At 45.5% G+C, this 24,413-nt stretch overlaps 2 protein-coding genes across 3 annotated transcripts; both read right to left on the bottom strand.

Annotated features, from left to right (window-relative positions):
- Nucleotides 1-14,192: 14,192 nt before the first annotated feature.
- On the bottom strand, nucleotides 14,193-19,266 carry LOC311441841 (uncharacterized protein). Of its 2 annotated transcripts, XR_014696246.1 has the most exons (5): nucleotides 19,121-19,266; nucleotides 17,742-18,079; nucleotides 16,574-16,611; nucleotides 15,291-16,168; nucleotides 14,193-14,270 (listed from the first exon to the last, which is right to left on the bottom strand). XR_014696246.1 is itself a non-coding variant. In XM_084530414.1 (4 exons), exons 1-4 carry the CDS (start codon nucleotides 19,201-19,203, stop codon nucleotides 16,106-16,108), a joined length of 522 nt encoding a protein of 173 aa, XP_084386540.1. In that variant the 5' UTR covers nucleotides 19,204-19,266; the 3' UTR covers nucleotides 15,154-16,105. The 2 variants fall into 2 exon arrangements, 1 of the variants encoding a protein (XP_084386540.1); XM_084530414.1 differs by lacking the exon at nucleotides 14,193-14,270 and having other exon boundaries at nucleotides 15,154-16,168.
- Nucleotides 19,267-20,708: 1,442 nt separating this feature from the next.
- BARX1 (BARX homeobox 1) lies at nucleotides 20,709-24,413 on the bottom strand. Its single transcript, XM_084530410.1, has 4 exons — nucleotides 23,824-24,413; nucleotides 21,875-22,163; nucleotides 21,674-21,758; nucleotides 20,709-21,346 (listed from the first exon to the last, which is right to left on the bottom strand). Exons 1-4 carry the CDS (start codon nucleotides 24,026-24,028, stop codon nucleotides 21,182-21,184), a joined length of 744 nt encoding a protein of 247 aa, XP_084386536.1. The 5' UTR covers nucleotides 24,029-24,413; the 3' UTR covers nucleotides 20,709-21,181.

Here is a 24,413-nt window from a genome sequence, read left to right as displayed (position 1 = left end):
TGACAGACTTTGGCGAGAGCGATCTTGTTTTGTATATTTAATAAAGGGTTGATAAATACAATGTTTAAAGTGCAAGGTTTGGAATATATCAGCCAGAAAACATTATGAGTTAACCAACCTGTCAAGACACACAGGGCGCTTTAAATTAATACTTGCACAAACTGACTCATTTGTTGACTCCCTACTACTCCAGTATTTTTTAGTAGCATGATGCAGGTGCAGGTCATGGTATTTCTTTAATAAAAAATGTAGTATTTGTGCAGCCAAATGTACCAGGTACTAATGCTACCTGATTCTACAAACCTCAACAGGTGGGAACTATGTTAGATTTCTACCAAGTATTTAAGTGGAACTTACTGGGCAATTTACGATACAAATTTCAGAAGCAATCAGGGAACCATCACTTTTGACACCACCTGCAAGTAACACTTTAAAGCACTTCCTACCTAAAAATCCCAGAGCATTTTACATGTTAATCAGAGAAAAAAAACAAAACAAACAAACAAAAAAAAAACATTCCCACAAGTTACGTATTACTATCTTGAGAAGCAGATTTGAGAAATAGAGGATTCATGAACTTCAGCACAAAAAAAGTTCTCCAATACTCCCTCTCACAGTGCTATTCATTGTAATCACCCTGCAAGATCAGCTTTTTAGGTAAAACCATAGGCTTTACCTGAAACTGGCAGGGCCCTGAAAGTCAAGAGCTACATATGGCACTGAAGTAATAATGGACATATTTTAAAACCAAAATCAAGTTGTTTGCTTCCTTTCATCCTATACAACCATAGAAAGTTTCACAAATTTGATTAATCACATTTATTCATGTTATAATTTTTAATACCATCACATCACCACAGATGAGCTAAGAAGCTCTCATCTCCAAGAACTGAGACAATATTGCCTGTTATCTTTAAGTGCCATGGTAATTAGTTGTAGGGTTTGTGTGTGTGTGTGTTTTTTTTTTTTGTTTGTTTTGTTTTGTTTTGTTTTGTTTGTTGGTTGGTTGGTTGGTTTTGGTTTTAGTTTAAGTTATTTATACAGTGAACCTGAGACTGAAGTTTTTAACCCTCAGAACTGCAAAGTGAACAGTAAGAGTACAAAGACGCTTTAAAAACACAGCCCAAATAAAAATCACAAGCAGAGCAATTATCATTTCATTAAACTCTGTGATTCTTTTCAAGCAGTTTCACAATTCTTAGAGGCTTGGCTCCTGATTTGGAAACAAGATTGATGGTTTTATAACCGAAAGGAAATATAACCGGGTAACATGTACCAAGTCACGCAGTTCAGAAATACAATCACAGATACATAGAGATGGTGCCATGAACTTGATCTCTGACTGGAAATGGAGGGATATCTGGGGTTGAAAGAAACAGAAGGGAAAACAAATTCTCTTCCTTTTAATTCTTCCATTGCCACACACACACACAAAATAATAATTAAAAAAAAACCTTAACCACCAATCAACAACATAATGAAGCCTGGTTTCCTGTGAGTTTATGTTCTATATTCTTCTGCAACTCTAATTTGCCCCAGTTTCAATAGAACCGGTGGCTCCCAACAAGTCCCCCAAATCCTCACACAGCAGCCTAAACTTCCTCCCACCTTCTAACTGTGAGGAGGTAAGAGGGAGTATGTCACACAGACAGATCTGAGTAAGGCACATATTGACCAATCAACCAATAAATACAGGGCCACTGCCCAACCAGAAAGCCGACAAAACAGACAGCCCTCAAGCACACATCAGTGCCCTTACCAGGAAAGAAGCCTCCATCCACTATTGTCTTTTCTGTCCACTACCCATCCTCATGCAACTTAAGAGACCCCGGTATTTTGGAGACCTCCATGCCACTATCAAATTTTGCTGACAGTGGCTAATAGCTTCTCAAAAGGTACTGGAACTGGCAGGCAGTAGAAAGATTGATAAACATTGTGTTCTGTAGGTCTTGTTTCCATAGAAAACAGGTTGAAAAATCAGAAATCAGCAAATTTTCTTTGCTGCCAACAGGGATTTTGGAAGGAACTCAAACTTTTGTCAAATTGCTTGTTGTCAAGGCCAAAAACCAGGGCTGTCTACAACCTAAATAATATCCTCAAAGACAAGTGCCCCATACTTTCCCTTTGCTTCCTTAATTCTGTTTTCTCAGCGGTTGCTCTTAAAATCTTAACAGTAGTGTAAAATTTTATTAAGATGACAAAGACTCTTTTCTTCTGCATAAGCAGAGAGCTTGAAACTAAGAATACAAACAAATCCTCCCTCCTTTTTGTTACAGTTAGAAAACAATAAAGATCTTGCTATAAGCAGGCCCCTGACATAGCTGTGTATACTACACAGTCAGCAGCTCACCTGCTGGGAAATCAAAGAGCTGGCTCTCTGGGCTACCTTCTTATTTTCTCCCCCACCTACTCTTCAAAAAAATTTCCAGCCTCACATGAAATTAGTAACACAAATAAAAAAGAGAAGAAATTCAACTTGTGTCCCACTGTTGGTCTTTATGTGAAAGTTTAATTTGGATTATTCTGAAAAGATGATTTAGATCTAAAAGCCATTGTCTGTGCCCATAACAGGAAGGAAGGATAACAGTTGAAATGAACATTATCTTCCTTTATGGGTGGTAGCCAGAGGGTGTCGAAGGCCAGTATGAAATTCTGACATGGGACACACAGGCACACAAGCACACAAAGCTACTCTAAAGCCTGTAATACAAGGGGATTAGAGTTGCCATTGCCAAGAGAAGAAGAAGAATAGATGAGACAAAAGTAACCTGGACATTTCTGAGAGGCTCTCTTCCATCTCCTCAGTCTGATAGGTCCTCAGGAGTAGCTAAAGCTGACTAAATAGTATCCCAAGAAGTACATGAAACAAACCTTTCTCTTCTCCCATTACTACCAGAAATCAAGGGCAGGGAGGAGGAGGGTAGATAAAGTACCATGCTATGTTTCTGTGATTTAAAGGGTAAAAAGAATGTTAAAACGGTGGAAGCTTTAGTTCCGCTTTTAAGATGCCCAAAGTCCTGACTGCATAGCCCTCCTAATCCAACCCACTCTCATGGTCGGTGACCTATCATTCCTTCTCAGTCCATGCAGCTGCATGGCTTTCATCTTCGGCTCCACTTTTCCCTTGCTTCATTTCAGAAAATTTCATCTTGAAAATGAAAACAGTTCAGAATTAGGCCAACATTTCTTCAGTAAATCTTTAAAAAAAACCAAAGTCCTATTTGCACAATCATCTCTAACAAGCTTATTAACTCATCTATATATAAAGCAGGGAGACTCCTTGGCTATACACAACCTACCCACAGAAGCAGAGTTCTGCACCATTTATTATTTACTCCCATACTTCTGAAATTAGCCAACTCTAGTAGCTAGACAAGACCTTGTTTAAAACTTCCTCCCACAATTCCACATTACGCTTCAGTCTACACTGCTGATTAACCTTGAAACTAAAGGTAACTCAACTATGTTTAGAGATAATCAGCTAATCACACTTCCGTAACAGATGCAGACACTGCTCTTCCCCTGCTACATAAAAACTAAGGACCCTATTGTGCAAAAACCAACGTGAATATCACTATTTGCAGGGAGCTGCAGCCAGTAAGTAATTTATATATTATGAAAGACAGAAGAAAAATATATATATATTACCTGGCAGTATCAGAAGATTGACACAATATTTATGTCCCTTAAATCCTATTTAAGCTCTCTGCATTTTGGTAGCAGACAGACCCATCATTTTTAAATGATGCAAATTATTCACCATTCTCTCTAGCTTTGCAAATAGCATGTTTCATGGGAAAAATACGTGAAGTTCTGTCAGTCTAATTCCCAGAAGCTGCATTCAGAAGCCTAGGTAATAATAATATACCAGCTAACCTGTATGCACATGAATATCTCATTTTCTGTACCTATTTCCTAGTCCTGCTGAATAATAAGAGTATGAAAAGAACAGTTGAAACTTAAGCCGTTAAGACATGAAAATAACACTTCTTAAAGAAAATAAAAGTATTTTTCCAAGTACCCACAATCAGCATTAACTCTCAAATTATCTGAAACAATAAGAGCATTCAATTAGATACAATGATTAGAATCTCCTACACAGTAATTTTCATTAAGCCTAATATTAATTGGATAATATCTAGTATTACCCATTAAGCCTAATATTACCCAACCCTTCATTATTAAAGCAGAGCTAGTTCTAAATCTCATCTTAAATCCTGTAAAGGCAAGAATCTTGACCATCTCCTACAAACCACTGATAGCCTTAAGTCTGTGAAACACATACTTAAAATTTATTTGGCCAAACCCTGAAGCACGTGCATAATTCTTAGTCCTGCTGAAGTCCCAGAACTTTAGAGCATGCTTTTAAAACAGGATTTTTGCCAAAGTAAAGGCTGAGATTTAACAGGAACAAAGCAACCTAAAATTTAAGCAAATGCCTAAAAATAGCTGTTTCTTTTGTGAGGGAATGGTATTGTCGGTTTCTTCCTGTGTGCTCAATTAATCAAAAAAATCCTTTTAAGCAAGGATTAAATTGCAGTTACTACCAAGAAACCCTAGCAACATAGGCTATTTAAATGGATTTTTGGACCGAATAAACTTTTGCCTCTGTTTTTATACCCAATTTTGAACACAAGAATGTATTTCCCAGTCACATCTGAAAGACACATTATAAGTGAAATAAATGTACATTCATCTTTCCCTGTATGATGCAGCATTCTTCTGATGTTTTTAATCATGCTTCAAACACTGGGGGAACCTTCTCACACTGTTAAGTAAGTGTGCTACTAAAAAAGTGGGAGATGTTTATTCTTTAAACATACTACTAAAAGATCTAAATCACAAGAGCCAATGGCAGACATTTAATGCCTTGTGTATGAGATTATGTCCCACACACGAGGCAGAGGTAATCCAACTCACAGCTTTCAAAACTAAGTATTTGCTCAGACAGTAGACAAATGTGTTATCCAGTGTTATACCGTACACACGTGCATACACAGACATAAAATGGAGCCAGAGTCAAAACAGGCACAACCCCTGTGCCTAGTCTGCTGAACATGTGAAATGTCATCTAGCTGATTTCTACTTCCTGGCATTCAAACATATAGATTACATCCTTTAGGAGAAAAGACTAAAGTGTATTTAAAAAAAAAAAAAAAAAAATTAAACTGTGAACTCTGAAATGCAATGCAGAAATGCAGACAGAGATGGGTAATCTAGGGAAGCTTCATATCCTTGGGTGGAGAAGTAATTCATACACCAAATGCCACTCAAGTCTGTCAGAACATGAGAGACCATAGAGGAAACATATTTACATCATAATGTTATCATACACATTATCTTGGATGGAACCTGTGGAAAGCACAGTTCTGAGCATACGTGCCTCCACAGCTAAGAAAATACCTTTACCTTCTTTAAACTGAAGTTTAAAGAAGGTAAAGTGATGATGAAGTTTTCTTTAAATATTCCCTTTTGCACGACTTTCCTGAAAAGGTGCTGGGAGTTATGACGACTAAAGCCCTCTAATTACTCATGAAATTCAGGCAGCACCAGTACAAATTTCTTGACACCTCTCAGCCAATGTGCTTTAATTCCCAGCCACAGCCAATAATGTAGCTTCCGCCTGTTTTTATTTTTTTTATTTTTTATCTTTTCCTGAGAAAGTTGATAAGTTTCCAGCTAGGCTCACACCTCACACTGCATTTTATTCAATGTGTGAATTAGGACATCTATGCAGGGAACATTCATTTTGCTTTGCTAAGCAACAACAGCATTAGGCAACAATTTGAGCCAATCACTAAGACCCCTTGCAAGAACTATGCTGGCCCTCTGGAAGCAGCTCTTCAACAAATTCTAACACCATCTCCTCCAGTTTTCAACAATATTTTAAAATTTAAAGAACACTGCTGTTGACACGGCACAAAGGCCAAACTTCACTGTGAAATGACTAACTTGTCCTTGAAAATCCTGTTCTTTTTTTATTTTTATTTTTTTATTTTCCTACTTCTTATACTAAAAGATGGACCCAGAAGTAGGGGATGAATGTGCTAAGAATCTTTAAGATAACAAAACTCTTGAAGCATTATCACAAGTTGAATCACAGTAATACATTTCTTGTGTCCAGACAATTTGAGGATATATCAAACTACCTAATAAACATTTATTTATTCACATTTCCTAAAATATTTTATTAAATTATTTAAAAAGACAACTTACTTTTAAAATTTATTTTATGGGAGCTGCCATAGATAAAAGAAAATCAGAAACACAAATCTAAGGAGTTAAATTAATATATAAAAGAGGTTTGGCAAATACCTTCTTCCTAAGCTCAGAAAAAGGACACCTAGTCCAAGAAGTTACTTGCTTAACAGAGATGTCCATTAAATTCCATTAATACAGACAAGAAAACACTAAGGCATGGAAATTAATTTCTATCAACAGAAATCCTTTAAGAAATTAAACAGAAGATGGACATGCTACAGACATTTACAAATGTGTAGTCCTTCTAATATTGAAACACTTTTCAATAAATACTCAATAAGAGCATGATTCCTTTGAATATTAGTCATAAATAACACAAATCAAAGTGAGCACCTATATTGACAAAAAGGCAATTATGATTCAGCTTAGTCAGGTAGCAATTATCACTTTAAGATGACAAGTGCTAAGTAATAGCAATACAACAAATGAAAGTTTTCTCTCAGACTTGACATTAGGAAATGCAAATGGTAATCCTTGAGGATAAAGACTGCAGTGAAAGTCCTGTTAAAGAACTTTCAATTTTCAATTCTTCAACTGCATTTACGAAACAACTTTCTATTTCCAGTGGACAGATGCAACTTTCTGAAACCATCCTTAATAGCGTCATCTCCATTGGATAGTCAGAGAAGAGACTATGAATAAAATAGACAGTTAAACAACATAGTTATAGGTCAGAGGTGAAGCACACTGGCAGGGGCCCATGAGGAAGTTCAAGCTAGCGTGGCCATGATGTTCTTGTTCTGCAGCCAAGTAGACAGCCTCCGAGGCTGCAGATGCAGTATTTTTCATAAGCACTGAATTCAATTAAAAAAAAAGTGATTTAACTGTGAAAAGACAGGTTTCAGTTAAATGCTAACTAGTTGCATCACTAGTACTAAAAGCCTGATGTTACTTCCATTGCCAGAACTCCTAAATAAACCAAGCAAACTTGCTTATATAGCAGGGAAAAAAAAAAACAAAAAAACAGTTATTTCCAAATGCCGAGACTCAGCCAAATGCATCCCAGAGTCCTGTGTTGCCATGAACTAGCCAACAGTTATTTCAACTGAGACTGGAGCTGGTTTCCACATTGCTTTGTTTATATTGACTGCATTTATGATGCCTCAGAAGTTGCCAGTAAAATATTTATTTAGCAGTTAAAACGTTCTGCAAATGATTTTGCTGTCCCAAAAGATAAATATTTCTCAGCATGCTGAAATGATACATTGATGTTTTTGCTAAGGAAATTGCATGTTGATAAAATTTTCTCAGATTACACTCTGTCGTTCCTTTGTATTTGAAGTGGCCACATTAATTTTTTTGTGATATTTATTGTAATTGCAAATTGCACTGAGATTAGAAACATTAAACTTACCATAAAATGAAACACATTTCAACTATTTCCGAGTCATCTATTTAAGGGCTTGAGGACACTTTTGATCCTTCAGGTGGATCTGAGTACTCCAAGCTTACAGGACAAGGATCCAACACAAGCCAGAATCTCACTTTAAACTCGTCAAGAGCTATTTTCTCCTTTTTTTTTTTTTTTTTTTTTTTTTTTTTTTTTAATATGTTAATATCCAGCACCACTCTGGGGTGTCCTTGCACTGCAAAATTTCAATCTGAATGTGAGGTTTACAGCAGATTAGAAATTTAAGAAGGCCATGAAAAAATAAAAAAGAAAAAAAAAATCAAAGAGAGAGCACACCACTGTCTTCTCTCCTTCCTTCCACTTCTTTTACCCTCCAAACAAAGTCAAGTCCATGGTTCTGGTTAGGCTTAACAGCTTTAAAGCAGCAGTATTATTTCTCTAGACAAGGCCAGAAACTGCTAACAAATGAAGGTTGTCAGTACTCAATACCATAAAAACTCCCTTTAACACTGAGGTCTGCAGGCTATTAGAAGTACCTCCCTTGCCCCTATACTGCTGGGGGGACACGAGGAAGATTAAGCTCTTCCCCAGTCACTCCAGATGTACTGGGCAACCTACAGGCCTGCACCAGGCCTGGTGTGACAAAATGGCACCCACGTAGAGCTTCTGCCACTGCCCCACTGCAGCTTACATCATGTTGGCAGATTGGCCACAAGATTCAAAAGGAAAACAGCTGCACTGAGGATATGTAGTAATTTATTTTTACTCTAAATTATTTTGATATAACAGTTTTGCCACTGTGCACACATACCAGCACTGATATTGGATGTCCCCAAAATGAAGTTACTTTTTCAGAAGGAATATGCCTGGTGGAGTGGTAGGTGTCCCTGCCTGTGGCAGGGGGGCTTGAATTAGATGATCTTTAAGGTCCCTTCCAACCCAAACCATTCTATGTCACAAACCCAGGTCTTACTGTACAAGCTCTGTAAAGATAAAGCCAGTCTGTGATCAGAGATACATGGGAGCAAGCTCCCTTCAGGTAAGGTTTTCGCGTACAGATTACAGATGGACTGCTGAACAAGCCCACACTTCTAACACCTTCTATATTAGGATTACTTGGCCCTGTCATACATTTCAACCTCCAGGTTAGTTTGTACTGTCAAAAATTCTCCCTGCAATTTTAGTATATATCGTGTCCACATTAGCCCACACTATAAGCCACTGAGTAGTTCTATTGTACATGATTAAAAAGTAGCTGTACTTCCACCCATAAGTGACCCCAAATCGAAATCTTCAGATGCAAAACAGGAACTATTTTTGCTTTAGCATCTGCATTAATCCAGTAAACTTCAATTTTTGGCCACTCATGTATTAGGCATTAATAAAAACAAAGAAACATCTGAAAAGCAATAGAAAACCAGATGTCTTTCCTCTTTCTAATATGAAGGAAGCTAGCCTTTGACTTTTCCAAATATCTGCTGAGGTAGTGTGGCTTACCAAGGACAGGAGGTATGCTTGTTTGAACAGGCTCGATGCCTCATCTATTACAGAAATAGTCTCCAAACAGCTTCGTATCTGGCAAGTAAAGTTTTACCAAGAGAATAAGACATCTTGGGTAATGTATAAATATGCAGAGATCCATAGATATGACTCTGAAAAATTCTCACACCACACATTAACACGCTGAAACATGTTCATACCAAGTAAAAATAAATACGCACATGTTGCTAAATAAAACATTCTTAGTTTACCTCTTAGACTGCTGGGAGAATTACACTGCTTCTACCTTGATTTTAACTTCCAATAAATACTGCTTAAAACAATTTAAGAATTAAAATAGTTTTCAGGGTCCCCGGTTGCTGTTGTCATATGGCTGTTTTAAAAACATTTTGTGTGTGTGCATGAGTATACATGGAAAGTCTGGGTAAACTAATAGGAAAAGCATATATAATGCACAAGCAAGAAAATTAAAACTGTCCATATATGTTATTTTTTCACTTCTCGTTCCAAAGTATTTTGTTTGTCCTGCTACTTTGAAAAGAAACAACATTTATTTTGGAAAAGGGCTATGATTTTTGTGTTAGGATCTGGCAGGTAAAATTTTCACATCATTAAACCCATGACAAAACTGAAATGAACTTCAAGGGTGATAATAAACTACCTGATTAAAAAAAAAAAAGAAAGCAATCCTTATGGGTTGTTTCATAAATACATGTGGCAAGAGACCACGTCATCTTCATTTCGTAAGCTTAAAATTTTGGTTAAGATTTTGCTAATTTTTTTTCAGGATTTTCTTATTTATATATAAATATATATATATATATATATTTTTTTTTACTTTTATTTATTTAGTTATTTTACTATTTTCAAATATTCAGCTGTATTACCTGCATATACATTCCTAGTAAAAGCCATCAAGTAATATCTCTAAACAAGTCATTATAATACGTAAAGTATTGGTGTCAACTGGAACACATCTCTTGCTTTTACACTTAGAGTCTAATCCACAGTACATCCCAGAAAAAGTACAGGAAATACTTTCAGCTGTGCCATCTTAAACTCATTTCTATCAATAGCAATAGTTAACACCTATGTGCTTGTTTTTCCAACCACAGATCTCAAACACTTTATAAAATAAAGGAAATGAGCATCAATCACGTTCATACTCTATTTAGGTGCAAAGATGTGAAAGAATTTGTATGCAAGTTGCTGCAACATGCTGACTAGTGTTCCAGTTTACCCCTCAATAGCAGAAACCTATCCCCAGCTCTGCCAGCCTTACTTCCTAAACTTTGATCCTCAGCTACATCTTAAGAGAAAATACACCCAAACACATTACCTAGTTGCAGCCAGAATATATGCAAAGAGCACAGGATACCGCTTCATCCCAGAAGTCCATTATCACTCAGAGCAGTTCCAGATTAATCATTCAACAAGAAAAATAGTCTCCTCTGCCAAAATTTCCCATCTTTCCTCCTCACCAGCCTTTTAATTCATCTATTAGCTAGGTTTAAAATAAAACCATTTTCCAGCAGCTAAAGGGAGAGTTTTTGTATTTCCCTATGTAATAAACTTTCTTTTTGCATTCTTGCCTCCCTTTTGGCTTTTTTGTGCCATCTGACTTTACCAAACATCTTTGTGAATTCGTTGGGAATCTACTGGGACAGAAACATTAGACACATAGGAAAAAAATTCTCATTCTAGTTGTTTTCAGTCGAATTCCTTAAAAAGTCAACACAAACTTTTCAATAACTGACCTTGACATCAATGAATTCCAGCTCTTAAAATGTACATTCATTAAGTGAAATCAAAAACAGCCTTGTAAATGAACATGGTTGCAACAACAACTTACGAAGAGGCTTCCACCCTTTCCTCTGTAAAGTGTAGATACACCATGCAGCTGGCACACAAACCAGAGCCTTGCAGAGTAAAACATTTAGGCCTCTTCCACAGGAATTTAAGTAAGAAGACCTCTGGTAATTAGCAAGCCCGAGAACATTCTGAATCAAAGCTAACCAACAGAGGGCAACATGATTACATGAGCAGGGATTACTCTGACAAGGACTGGGTTTCACTCCAAGGACACTGATATAGGGGATTTAAGATACCACAGACTGACATGAATTTACAGCCAGAACTCTGAAAAAACTCTTGATAATACATGTGGAGACACACAAGCCTGAATGTTCCATGCTAGCAATTTTTGTTACTTTAAGAAGCACTGTACATTCCTGCGTAATCAGTGATACTCTTTAGCTAGAAATTAAGACCACCACATCATAGACCAAGGATAGTGACAAGACTCAGTACAAACTCACTGGTATGACTGAGATGCAGGGAAGGCAGAAGGAGGCTGGGGAAAATTATGACAGAGTTCCACAGAACAAAGACTTGCACGGAGAAAAAGAAACGAGGTTGTTAACTTTGTCAGAACATGAACAAAATGTACCAAATAAAATTATCAAGTGGCAAGTTAAAAAAGCAAGCAACAGGAAGTAGTTCTTTGAATATTGCATGTATAAAACAATAAATAAAAACGTGTTGCAAGACAACCTGCCCTATACCAAGGCCTATTCAGGTGAAAATGACAAATAAATATAACAAATGTCTACTATAGGATAATATGAGTATCCACTTTCAGCTCAGAAAAACCTTGAGCAACAAATGCCTGTAGAGTTACTATTTGCTTACCTCTTTTTATGCCTTTCTCTAGGCATACGACTGACTGCTATCAAATGTAGGACACAAAACTGAACCAATACATCAGTCTTCAGGTCCTTAGGAAATTCAGCTCGTTGTCACCCTTCTCTATGGGTAAATATTGTCTTGACAGAGAAATCATGAGTGTGAGGGCACCAAAATTTGGTTGCTTCACACATGCGGATATAATTAAAGACAGAAGTGAATGAGAGAATAGCATAAACTGCAGTATAAATAACTGAATGAAATAATTGAAGTTATCTCATTACTCATCTTCTAATTTTTAAAACCATTAAATGTCAGCTCTTACAGGTGCAGTCTAACAGGAACTAGAGGGATCTGAATATAACAACTAAGATTCAGTCATGCAGATGAAGAATTTGGGCAGTGCAGGAACAAACAAGACGGAACCTACATTCATGCCATTCTAGAGCAATCATTATTTCTTACCCTCTATCCACTACCTAAGTGTCTTCGTAAAAGCAGTGCATACATGTATATGGATCTTGCATCTCCCAGGTACAGCAGCTCCATTTATAAAATTTTCAGCATTGGAAATTACACTTTGCCTTGAAACTTTCATCTGCATTTAATGTAATAACAGAATGTATGTTGGACAGAATCTGTGGGACACTCAAGGACACATTTACCACGAATACACTAATAAAAATATCATCAGGGAAAACGCACCTGGAAAATGCGAGATATGTAAACGTAAGGTCAAAGAAGAGAATTCTTGCAGACTGTATATAACCTAGCCTAAGAAAACAGATATATATATATTTTTTAAAGGACAGAAAACACAAATATGTGCCAAAGCCTTTGGCCCAATTTTGGGTTCCACCAATTATGGGCTCTCTAACTATAAAGGTAGTATTTTCTTAACCAGTCCAAACATAACTATTCAAAATTTATGTAGGGATACCATCATCTCTGGAGTTTGTCCCCTCTAATAGGAGATACTTTGAGGGACTGTAAAGAATACAAAACATTAGTTGCAAAGAAATACCTTATCTTCCTAACTTTTTTTTTTTTTTTTTTTCCCAGAACCAACAAAGAGATCACATCCCAATATGGTTACTTTAGAGAAACCATCGTATTTTAAAACTTTCTTAGTTCTGTCAGGATGTCAGTTGCTTTTATAAATCCCTTTGTAAAAAATAACGATTGCAACACAAAAACAGAGAACAGAACAGGATGGCAGTACACTCCTGACCCTGCAACACCCAAAAGAGTAGGTGCTGGTCTGTGTCTGGAACTCCTAAGTACTGCCATGGTATGAACGTACCCTAAATGACACTGGGGCTGCTTTAATAAAGAGAAGTCAGACAATACTTCTGCTACAGAGGCTTCCCCCCCAGCTCCTCACAGATGTTTCTGAGCAGCATTTCCATGTGTAGCAATTCCTCTGCATATCTGTTAAACAAGATCCAATAGGTTACAAGAAGCTCACAGCAAACCACAAAGATCTCATTACCTTTATGACAATCTGCTTTTCGTTCTGAAAAATAATAATAATAATAATAAAAATAATCTGATGAAATAATAATTCACTTTTCTTTAAAAAAATAAAAAAAAAAAAAAAAAAAAAAAAAAAAAACAATCCACCATACAACATAACCAAAAGGGATCTGCTGGAGGAATAAAGAGCAACGGGTAAAAGGAAAGCACGGTGAGTTAAAAACTGCATGTATATATATAAGCATATGAAACACCACTTACAGAATCATGTGATGCAAGAAAACAAGCAAATGTCTTTTATGTGTTTAGAGGCCTGGAAAACAGAAAACATGACCCTTTTTGAGAAGAGGAATTTGTGAGTCTGGGGAGGAGACAGTTGGTATGACTTTCTGACCGCGTGAATGCCACAAACATACTTGCCAATGCTACTGCTCTTGGCAGCAAACCATCACTCTTACACTTCATCTACAGCTTTTCTGGCCATATGTCCAGAATTTTTGGACACCCAAAAGCTCAGTGGCAGCATACAAGGCTGCTTGTACAATGCCTGCTCAGCGGGTCCATCAGCTTCTGGATTCCTTGGGCTACTTTTGCAGTGTAAAAAATAGCAAAAACAGAAAGTGAAAACAAAAAGTAGTTCTGGCAATCCAGAGCAGCAATATAAGAGTAACTTTTTTGTTTGGATTTTAAGCTTTAAGAAAACAGATGTAAGACCCTTATGGAAACACGTACAACTTTTGTTATCCGGACATTTCCTATTCCATTAGGGTTAAGGCTACAGCAAAACAAAACAGAAATTATCTGTATCAAGGATGCTGAAAGGTGACCGACCAATGCCACACACTGTCTCTGGAGTGCATCATCCAGCAGTCCCAAGAGTTTGTCTTGAAACCAGATACTCCTTCCTGACTCCTGCTCCTCATCTCTCTCAGTACGACCAGCTTTCTTACACAGCTTCTGAGCACAGCTCTCTGTCCACTCTGAACAATTCTCATTCCTTTGGCAAAGAGAGAAAACAGTTAGGTTGATTAAACGGTTACTTTTCTCTTTGAAATTCGTCACTGTCACCATGACACAATAGTGTGCCCACCCCTAGTCCAGCAGCACTACAAACCCAGCACGATCTGATCACTTCTGCAAGGAGGTCCCACACTGCCTGTTAAACTTGCTATGCTCCTCCTTTCCCATCCAGGTCAAGATTCTCCCAGGCAGTGCTGGAAATACAATATTTGGCTATGACAAAGTTTAATGAAAACTGTTACAAATTCCCTAACTTGCATGCAGGGAATCAGTTCTTTGCAACCAAAGGGAACCATCTGGACCTACAGAACTCCTCCCTGGACTGGGGATCCTGGGCAGCACATTCCTCATTCAGTCTTTGGGGTGTTCTTACTGGATATGAAAGAGTTAACTCCATACTACTTAGTTTTTACCCACAAGCCAGTGAAGGCTACAGACCACTAATTTATGTGTTTATCTAAAGTTTCTGATGTTCTATGTATTTTTTAAGGGTTTTTGTTTTTTTCAAACTGGTCTGTATTTTTCCATTTAAACTGAGGATATAAAAGTTAAATCCAGCGGGCTTAGCTGCAGTTTGCACACTGGTAAGTGTAAAGCACTGGAATTTACAAGCTTTCTGTCCCATACACACACACATTGCAGACTAACCAAAAAACTGGCAAATATTCATTAAAATTCAGATGCAAATTCAGACATATTTACAGCTGCTTCACATTTGCTTTCTGCAAATATTTGAGCACTTGTACTTTAATAGTACAAATACTAGCAAATAATTAATTTTAATTTCAAATAACCACGGAGCTTAGCATGGTATGTTCAGTTCTAAAATACATGGTCCGTACATTTATCCAGCAATTAATTCATCCAACCAGGAAACAAGCAGCGCTCTGTGACGTATACATTTAATAGCACAAAATATGAAATACTTTCACACCCATCAACAGGGAAAATTCACAGCATACCGTAGAAGTAAACAAACAAACAAACAAACAAACACCTTACAGTGGCCTTTAAACTTCAGCTCTGGCAGTAATTTGCCTCAAAGAGACAGAGACAGAGGGGGCTGAACAGCAGCAGAAGCATCTGAACACCTTCAGGGACTGGTAGAAAATCCAGCACTTTGCATGGGCTGAACAGCCCCTGGAAAACACCTGCTTGAGAAATGGGACTGGTCAGTAACCCAACCCTCATGTTGACAGAAAGGAGTAAAGTACAATATATGCAAATTATTATTTTTAGACATCTAATAAAAGTTATTTTAATCCAGACAAGGTGCTATTCACCTCTGTATTTCAACAAAATACACAAATGCAGCATTCAAAATTACTTGGGGCTTATGTTAAATTCTTAAATGCTTATGGTTAATCTTCAGTAAATACCTCACAAAATATGCCTATATCAGCATCTGATCAGGTGGAATCGCTCCAAGACCTAGCAGTCAGTGGAGCAGGAGAGAAGGAAAAGCCTGTTAGTTCCAACTGAACAGCCAGCTTTGCACTCACGGAACTTACTGCGGTGAAAAAATTGTATTTTGGGGGTAATTTCCTTGTCAGCCAGTTAGAACAGCATTTTGGTTACATAAACTTCCATACATAAATTTATGCACGTATAAATGATACAACATTCATACTACATAAAGTGCAAGTTTAGGAGTTGGAGAGCAATTCTGTAATTCATGTAAGAATGCCTGGAGAAGGGTTTGGGTGACTCTCCTAATTATTGCAATATCGTGTTTTTGGAAAAGCATCAAAGTTCTTGTCACACACGCAGTTCTCAGTGTATGAATAACCACCGCACATCTGCCTGTTCTCTTCACAGCTCTGTTCCCTCTTGATTTTCTTCATCCTCGTGGACTGTCTCTGAGGTTGAGGGACTCTGCACAAGAAGGTTATCAGGCTATCAGTTATGAAACAGGCTGGGAACACTTGTCATAAATTAATGTCTTTTTGCATTTTTTTTTTCACTGCAAGTCATGCTTGAGTAATTTTTGAGTATGAATGAAGAGGATGTAATGTTTTGAGGCTATCTGTACTTGAACTCAGCAGGCACTCTTTACAACACTAGCTCAGGGTTTCCTCCTTGAGCAGTACCCTCTACTTAAATATAATTCACCAACTTCAGTACATGCTCAGAGACTGAATTTACACCACCTCACACTCTTTGAATTAATTATCTGGAAAGAAAAAAAAATGTGTTGAAAAAAATTAAATGTTTTAATTCTAGCTAATACTCAAGCTTTAGACACAAATCAGTCTTCTTACGTATATTTTTTGAACTTACATGCCATTTCAATCCAGAAAAGTTTCCACATCCCCAGCCTAAAAAAAAAAAAAAAAAAAAAAAAAAAAAAAAAAAAGAGAGAGAGAGAGAGAGGAAAGAAAGTAAAAGAAATCTGTTTTAGAGATGCTACAAGCTTGTTTTGTGGTTTGTTAATATAGGTGCAACATAAACAATGGATACGAGGATCTTGCATGGAGAGAACCCATTTTGTACATAATCATGTTGTAATGGACTGTGTTTGTAAACTGATGAAACCATCCAGGGCTGCGACTTGGTCTTTTTTCCATCAACACGGGTTTGCGTGGCTGAGGGCTTACTCGCACGGATTTGTTCATTACGCCACGAAGCCCCTGGCTGCTGACACAACGGCCATCGCTAACTCCACCGAAGGATCCGTCCCGAACACAGCCGGAGCCTGAGCTCTGCACGTTCCCGATGGATGTGAGGGGAAGGCCTGGCCAAGCGGAGCTGGCAGCCCCAGGGCCCTGGCAGGATGCTCGCCGAGCCCCGGCGCTGCCTCCCTCCATCCACACGCTGCTGCTGCGGGCCTCGCTGCTCGCCTTCACGCATCACCATCATCTTCATCATCACCACGGCAGCAAGCACTGCCACGACCTCGGGCCAACCACTTGGACCGAGTCAGACCTCTAACAGCCACACCTCGCCTGCCGGTTAACGATTTGCAGCTTGACCTAACTCGAGCTGATGTCTTCGTTACATTTTTGTCCCAAACGCTGCCCTCACACCCGTCTCGACGATGCCCGGGGCGCAGCATCTTCTTGCCCCCGGGGGTCCCCCCGGGCTAAAAGCGGTACCCGGGGTAAAATCGGAGCAACGTCAGTAAACTTTCACCTCGGTGTAAAACCGGAGTAACGTCAGGAGTCTCAAAGCGCCGCGGCTCCGCGGGGCTGTTTTTGGGCGGGCTTTGCTGCAAGAGCAGGACCTGCCTCGAGTTTCCCCGAGATGCTTCGGGAAAAGCGAGTTTAGGATGTTTGAGTTGGAAACGCACCCAAACGGCCTTTTGTTAAGGAAACCATCACACCGTTAGCCCATTGACTGGGACGGGATGAGCACTGAAACACAGGAAGAGCCCACTTTCGATGGGGCTTTCCCAGCCTTCAACCCACCCCCTTCTGCTCTGCTTACACAGAAAACAGCCGCGCGTTACCTCTGCGGCTGTAATTCGAACGGCAGAGCTCCCAAGCGCGGATGCGTTTATGCCAGAATAAATGTGCTACAAAAATAGAGTTTTTTGACACGGGGACGAGAAGGAACATCGGGGGGCGAGCCCCGCCTGCCCTTGGCCGGCCACGGGCACACGGCGCAGGGCAGGGGCAGCGCTGCGAGGTGCCTCGATGGGGGGAGATCGTCGTCCCCCTCGGCTCCAGGTGGCCCCAGCTCCGGACAAATTCGTCCCCAATTTCTCCAGGGCTGCCGTCGGACAGCGCTGCAGGTCCCCGCACACACGGCTCTGCTGTTGAAGCGCCGCGAACGCGGGTACCCGTGCTGCAGGAGGCAATCGAAAAGGAAAAAAAAAAAAAGAAAAACGATTGCACCGAGCTGAAAATCGATATGTTAGCACCAAAGCAGCGTGCTGCCGAGGCTCGCTGTGCTCTCCTCCCGGCCGCTCACCCGCCGGCCGGCGTCACCGGGGCGAGCCCCGAGCCCCAATGGCCATCGCGCAGCGGTGTCCCCGGGCTCTGTGCGAGGGGAGGCGGCACCCGCCAGGCCGGGCCTTGACCGAGACAACGGGGGAACTCATCAAGAGAGCAAGAACCCACACCGAACTAAATAAGTATTTTACAAGGAAAAAAAAAAAAAAATCAAGCATATTTTCGTTTTCTTCTGACTTGTCGTGTGATTAAGAGGATTTTTTTTTTTTTTTCGCATCGGTGCAGATGCCCTGGGGGCAGTCAGTCAGCACACACATAACCCGTGGTGTGAGCAGCTCCTTCCAAAAGGAAAGTTTGTAATTAAAGTCGTTACTACTAAAAAAAAAAAAACGTTTATCGTCAAGCGGCTCCAAACATGGAGCCCGTTAATGTCGAGGTCACAGCACGGCGCTGGAGATACAAGGTTTTCATTCACACCGTGTTTATGTATCCAAAATCCTCCTCGCCCTTTGCTTACAAACACGGTGAGCGCATCCCGGGGCCGCCCGGCCGAGCCCTGCCCGGGGGGCTGAGGCTGGGGGGCTGCGGGCGCCTCCGTTCCTCGCAGGAGGCGGCTCCCGGGCATCTGCTACCGGCTCCGCCGAGGCTTTTCGTGTCGTGGTCCACCGGAAAGGGAGAGAGAGGCATCCCCAGGGTTCCGCGGAGGAACCGCTGCGAGACCCCCGGGGGGAGACCCCCGGAGCCGGCGGGCACCAGAGGGCACCGGAGCCGGGCGGCGGCGGCCGAGGCGAGCCCAGCCCCGGGAGCCCCGGGAAGGGCCGCGGCCCCGCCAGGGAGCCGCTCCTGCCTTCCCTCCGCCTTGTCTGCAAGGGAAGAGTAAAATACGTTTTCTCATTCATGGTCTGTGAAAAACAATCACTTGTGCGCCACTTACTCAGATGGGGAAAGAAAATCTCGCTGTCCGTGGGTTTGCTTAGGGACTACGGTAGGGAGGTTATTACGGTACGGAGGTTGCATCGCGGCTGTAACAGCAATAAACTGACCCCAGCCGCTTCCGAAGCTCTGCTCAACACCGCTCGTCATCCCGGTAATTTAGGTAAACGCACCCGCGAATCTACCTCCTAATTAAGAGCGGCTGCTCCTTCCAAGCGCTGTGGGGCGGCCAGAGCCAACCGCCGGGAGCCGAAAGCCGCGGGGGACAAAGCCCAAGCTCCGCGCCGGCCGGCCCCTCGGCGGGCAGCCCTCCTCGAAACCGCCGTGCTCGCCCTGCCCAGCCCTAATCCCCATCCCCAGGTTAAATAAAACAGCTCGAACTATTTGTTTGTTTAAATCCAGAAGTCATTTTAGCATAAGAATATGAGCTGGCTTCCTGTTTGCTCGGCACGGGCCGCGTCCCGTGCTTACAAACACTCCATCGCTCATCCCGGGTTTATTTAACCCAGGGCACGGCTCCGCGAGCAGGAGCCGCCCTCGGCCCCCACCGAGCCGGGCCGCAGCGGAGAACCGGCCGAGAGGGACCCAGGGCTGCTTTTATTTTTTTAGGGCTGTTTAGGGCTTTTTACGGCACTTCGATGCCCTCAGCACCGCTCCTGCCCCACCGTCGTGCCGTTTAACGAGAAACGGCGGCATTACCGAAAGTTGGAGCTCGGTGCGGGCTCGTTTACCCGGCACGGACCCGCTGGCACCGGCACGGCACGGCACGGCACTGGGGACCCGGCCGCCACCGCCGCGGAAGCGGCCCTCCCCGCTGCCCCGGGGCACAGCCTGGGAAGGGCTCAGCCCGGCCCCCGACGGGACGAGAGGCAGCGACTGTACCCTGCACCCGCTGCAGGACCTCCCTTCAGCAGCCTTGCATTAATCACCGCCTTTAATTAATTGGGAGGCCCGGCCAATTAGCACCCCGCCGCTGGGGCTCAGCTCCGCAGCCGGGCTCCGCTGCCCCCGTCCTGCTCCCTCTTCCCTCCCCGCCGCCTCTCACCGCTTCCTGCGGCGCTTCTGGGTTTTGGTGGGCCTTTTTTTTTCTTTTATTTTTCTTTCTTTTTTTTTTTTTTTTTTTTTTTTTTGCACGATGATGATAATTGCACGTCTCTGTAGATGCTCTATAATTTGATACCTCAATGGAAAAAGTACAGCGAAGACCGAAAAAAAAAAAAAAAAAGCCACCGTTTCTTGCTACGTCGCCGCAATTAGCAAAGAGCCTCGGGAAAGGGGCCGTGACCCGAGGCAGAGGCGGGCAAGGAGCCGGGGCTGGGGAGCCGAGAGGGTCCCGTACCCGGCGTGCCGAGCCCCAAAGCCGCTCCAACCAGCAGCACTTCGCTCCCTGTTTGTACAGTGCGAAAGCATCGCCTCGCTCCTGCCCCGCTGCGCTCCAGCAAACCCGGGGGTGCTGCCCCCGACCGGGACAGGCGGCCTCGGGCCTCGCGTCTGAATCTCAGACAGATTAACTGCTGCCGAGGGAAAGAAAAAAAAAATAATAGAAAAAAATAGGAAAAAAATAGGAAAAGCATGACGCTACTCAGAGCAATAGTTCATAAAATACTTTATTGAAATAAAGTAAATATCTTCGCATTAATAAAACTGATCGTAAAATGCAGTTTTCGAGTAACTAGGGGCACCACAGGGTTTCAGACAGCGAGCGGACGTGAAGGTGGGGTCCAGTGTCCTCCTCCTGGCCCCTCGGGGCCGTCGCACAGCGGGGGCCGGGGCGCAGCGCCCCGCGGGCGCGGAGAGGAGCGGCGGGGCTGGGGCCAGGGACGCGGCCGGGCCAAACGCTGGATTCGTCGGAAACCGAAGGCGACAGCAGTCCACGAACCGCTTGGTTTCCCCCTTCCAGCCCTCTTCCCCCTGGGTCGCTGCCGGCGGAGCGGGGAGGTGCGGGGCCGGTGGCTCCTCCCGGGGACCCCGGCCCGGGGCGGCGGCGGCGGCGCTCGGTGGCCGCGCTCCCGGCCGGGCGGAGCGGCTCGGGGCCGGCGGCGGTGGGGCCGGGCCGTGCCGGTCACTCTTCCTGGCTGACCTCAGCCGGCGAGCCCAGGTTCTCGGGCGGCTTCTCGGCGTCCCGGGCTCGTTCCTGCTCCGAGAGCTGCTCGCTGCTGGGGATGGAGTTCTTCTTGGGGCGGCCCTTGGGTTTGGTGGGGGACTCCAGGCCGCCCCCCTGCAGCACCTGCGAGGCGGGGAGGGAGCACACGGGGCGACAGCCGAGTAAAAGCGGTTCTCGGGCGGCCCCGCTCGGGAGAAGCCTCCCGCGGCCCCGCGCCGAGCCGAGCCGAGCAGCCCGATGGGGGCGGCAGCAAAACCAGGGGGGCCCGGGCCGGGCGATGCTGGCCTCACAGACCGCGGGCACACAAATATATCAGTTTAAATATTAGAATAGAACTTATTTTTCCCCCCGTCGCATGCATTTTTGCCCTGGGCATGCAGAAGGCCGAGGCGGCAGAGCTGCCCCCGTACCGCGGCGGGGCGCGCAGAAGGGTCAGAGGCGGGCACTTACTATTTTCTTCCATTTCATGCGCCTGTTCTGGTACCAGGTTTTCACCTGGAGCTGGCTGAGCCCCAGCGATTCGGCCAGGTCTATTCTGCGGGAGAGAGACAGGCGGTGAGACCCAGCCCGGCCGGCCCGCGGCTCCTCTCCCTCCCCAGCAAAAACTCCCCCCGCGCCCTGCCCCGCTCCGGAGGGCCCGGCCTGCCCTACCTGTCGGGCGTGGAGAGGTATTTCTGCTTCTCGAAGCGCTTCTCAAGCCCCATGAGCTGCAGCTCGGTGAAGACGGTGCGGCTGCGGCGCCCCTTCTTGGCCTTGCCGCCCGGCTCGGGGGGGCCCGGCTCCAGCTTGCCGCGGAGGTGCAGCTCCAGCGGGAGATGGGGCGAGGCGGAGCCGCCCTGCAGCCCCGAGCCGGCGGCCAGCAGCGCCGAGCTCAGCCCCGAGCAGCCCAAGGGAGCCAGCGGGAACTTGAACACGGCCGCCGGCTCCGCCTTCAGCACGGCTGCGGGAGAGAGGGGCCGTGAGAGCCGGGCAGACCCCGCGGGGAGCCCGCAAGCAGCCCCCCCGAGCCCGCCCGTCTCCCCGAGGACGCGGGGTCACACTTTGCCCTCCGGCCGGCAGCCGGTGATTACCGGGTGATTCCCGGCGTACAGGTGGAAACGCTTTAAAACGATTCCCAAACGATTCCCAAGCGCTCCCCGCCGATGCTCCCGAGCAGCTGCCGCAGCCGCGGCCGCCAGCTCGGCTTCGCCCCCGACGTGCGGCCGGGGCCGGGCGGGCAGCCCCCCGCGGGTTTCCCTGCCCGGAGCCCCTCAGCGCGATTTCAGTCCCCGAACAACTGAATCGCATCTTCCCCCGGGCCCCGCAGCGCGATTTTAACCCGCAAACAATCGCATCTTCCTCCGGGACCCACAGCCCCCGGCTTGGCTGCGAAAACGCGCTCGGGAGCACGGCCGGCAGCTCCCTCGATGGCACCGAGCTGCGAGCCCACCCCAGGGCCGGCACAGAGCGGCTCAGGCCCCTCTCGGCCCCGGGAGAGCCCTGCAGGGCCCGGGGGCCCCGGCCCGGTCCCGCAGCCCCCAGCGGGTTCCGGGCGCGCCGGGTGCGGAGTCGCCCCCCGCGGACCCCCGGCCCTAAAAACCCGGCAGCAATCCCCACGGGTGGGCTGTAAGGAACTTCACTGCGGGTTCCTCCTCCTCGGCCGCAGCAGAAACCCCGCTGCTGCTCAAAGCCGCGTCTCGCCGCCCGGCAGCCTGAGAACTGCGTTTTAGCCGGACCGGTGCTTGAAACCGGTACTTAAAGCAACGCAGATTTCCGCATGTCCTAATCTATGTTGCTCCCTGGCTGTGGGGCTCGACGGTTTCCAATTTCTCTTTTAAAAGGAAAAAAAAAAAAAAAAGAAATCGGGACGGTCCCGTTCCATTCGTTCGTACGGGTGAAAGAGCGGCCTTTCTGCGGTGGGACGGCTTTGGAAACGAAAGCTTCTGGCAGCGCACCGAAACACTCGCGTTTACAAAAACCAACGACCAAAAAAAAAAAAAAAAAGAGAGAAAAAGAAAACAGAAAAAATGAAAAAATGAAAAAATGAAAAAAAAAAAGAGAGAGAGATATGTCATTAACGTTCTGCATTTGTCCTAGATGCTGTAACAGAGGGGACAGATCGCGCTTTCCATCCATCGCCCTGTCTGTCTGTCCGTCCATCCGTCGGGCTTCCAGCTGACGCCGTGTCCGCGGGGCTCCCCGCAGCCCCCCGGCTGTGCCCGCCGCGCAGGGCCCCGGCACTTGCACCTCACCCGAACCCCCAAAATCCCCAAATCCTCGGGGCAGCCGCCCTCTGCCCGGGACCGTCAGTGGCAGCCACGCAAAGCTCCGCTTTAGGCCCCAAGCGCTACACCGCGGCGCCGGCCCCCAGCCTGCCCGGTGTGCAGGGAGCCCGGCGGCTGCTCGCTGCCCAAATTAACGGGGTTTGCTTCCGAGGAGCGGCTCGAAGCCGCGCTCTGCCCGCCAGCCCCGGGAGCCCAGCGGCGCCCCGATGCAGCGCGGTCCCGGCGAGCCGCAGCCCGGAGCCTGCTCCCTCCCCGGCCCCGGGACCCCTCGGGCCGCGGTGCCCGGAGCTCGGAGCCCGGATCCCGGAGGCGGCCCGGCCCCGCGGCAGCACGTACCTAGGTGGTTGTGGTAGGGCCGGGCCGAGAGCAGCGCCTGCACCCCGAATTTGAGGAGCTCCCCGGCCGGCGCCGCGCCCTTGGCGTCCGGGGGGTCGGTGAGGATCTCCTCGATCATGAAGCTGCGGTAGCGGTGCGAGCGGTGGTCGGGGAAGGCTTCGGCCGGGAAGTAGTGCGCGGCCCCCAGCTCCAGCGGGTGCTGCATCCTCGCCGCCCCCGGGGAGGGGGGGGGCGAGCCCCGGCCGCGGGGCCGAGGCTCTGCCGGGCCGCCCTAGCGCAGCCCCCCGGCCGGCGCCGCTGGGAGCCGGGCAGGGGGGGCTCTGCCCATCGCCCCGCCGCCGCCCCCCGCCCTGTCCCTGTCCCTGCCCCTGCCCCTACCCCTACCCCTACCCCCGGGCAGGGCTCGGCTCGGCCCCCCCAGCTCGAACGGCTCGGCACCGGGCCGCGAGCGCTGCCTGCACCGGGGCGCGGCACCGGGCAGCGTTTCTCCGCCCCGGGCCGCGGGGCAGCCGCCTATATAGCGCCCGGCCCGGCGGGGCTGGCGGCGCGGCGGGGGAGGGCGCGGGAGGGGCCGCGGAGGAAGGAAGGGG

Source organism: Aythya ferina (genome assembly GCF_964211825.1).
Source record: "Aythya ferina genome assembly, chromosome: 10".
NCBI lineage: Eukaryota > Metazoa > Chordata > Aves > Anseriformes > Anatidae > Aythya > Aythya ferina.
Note: the sequence above shows the minus strand (reverse complement) of the source record. Positions and strands in the feature narration are given on the sequence as shown.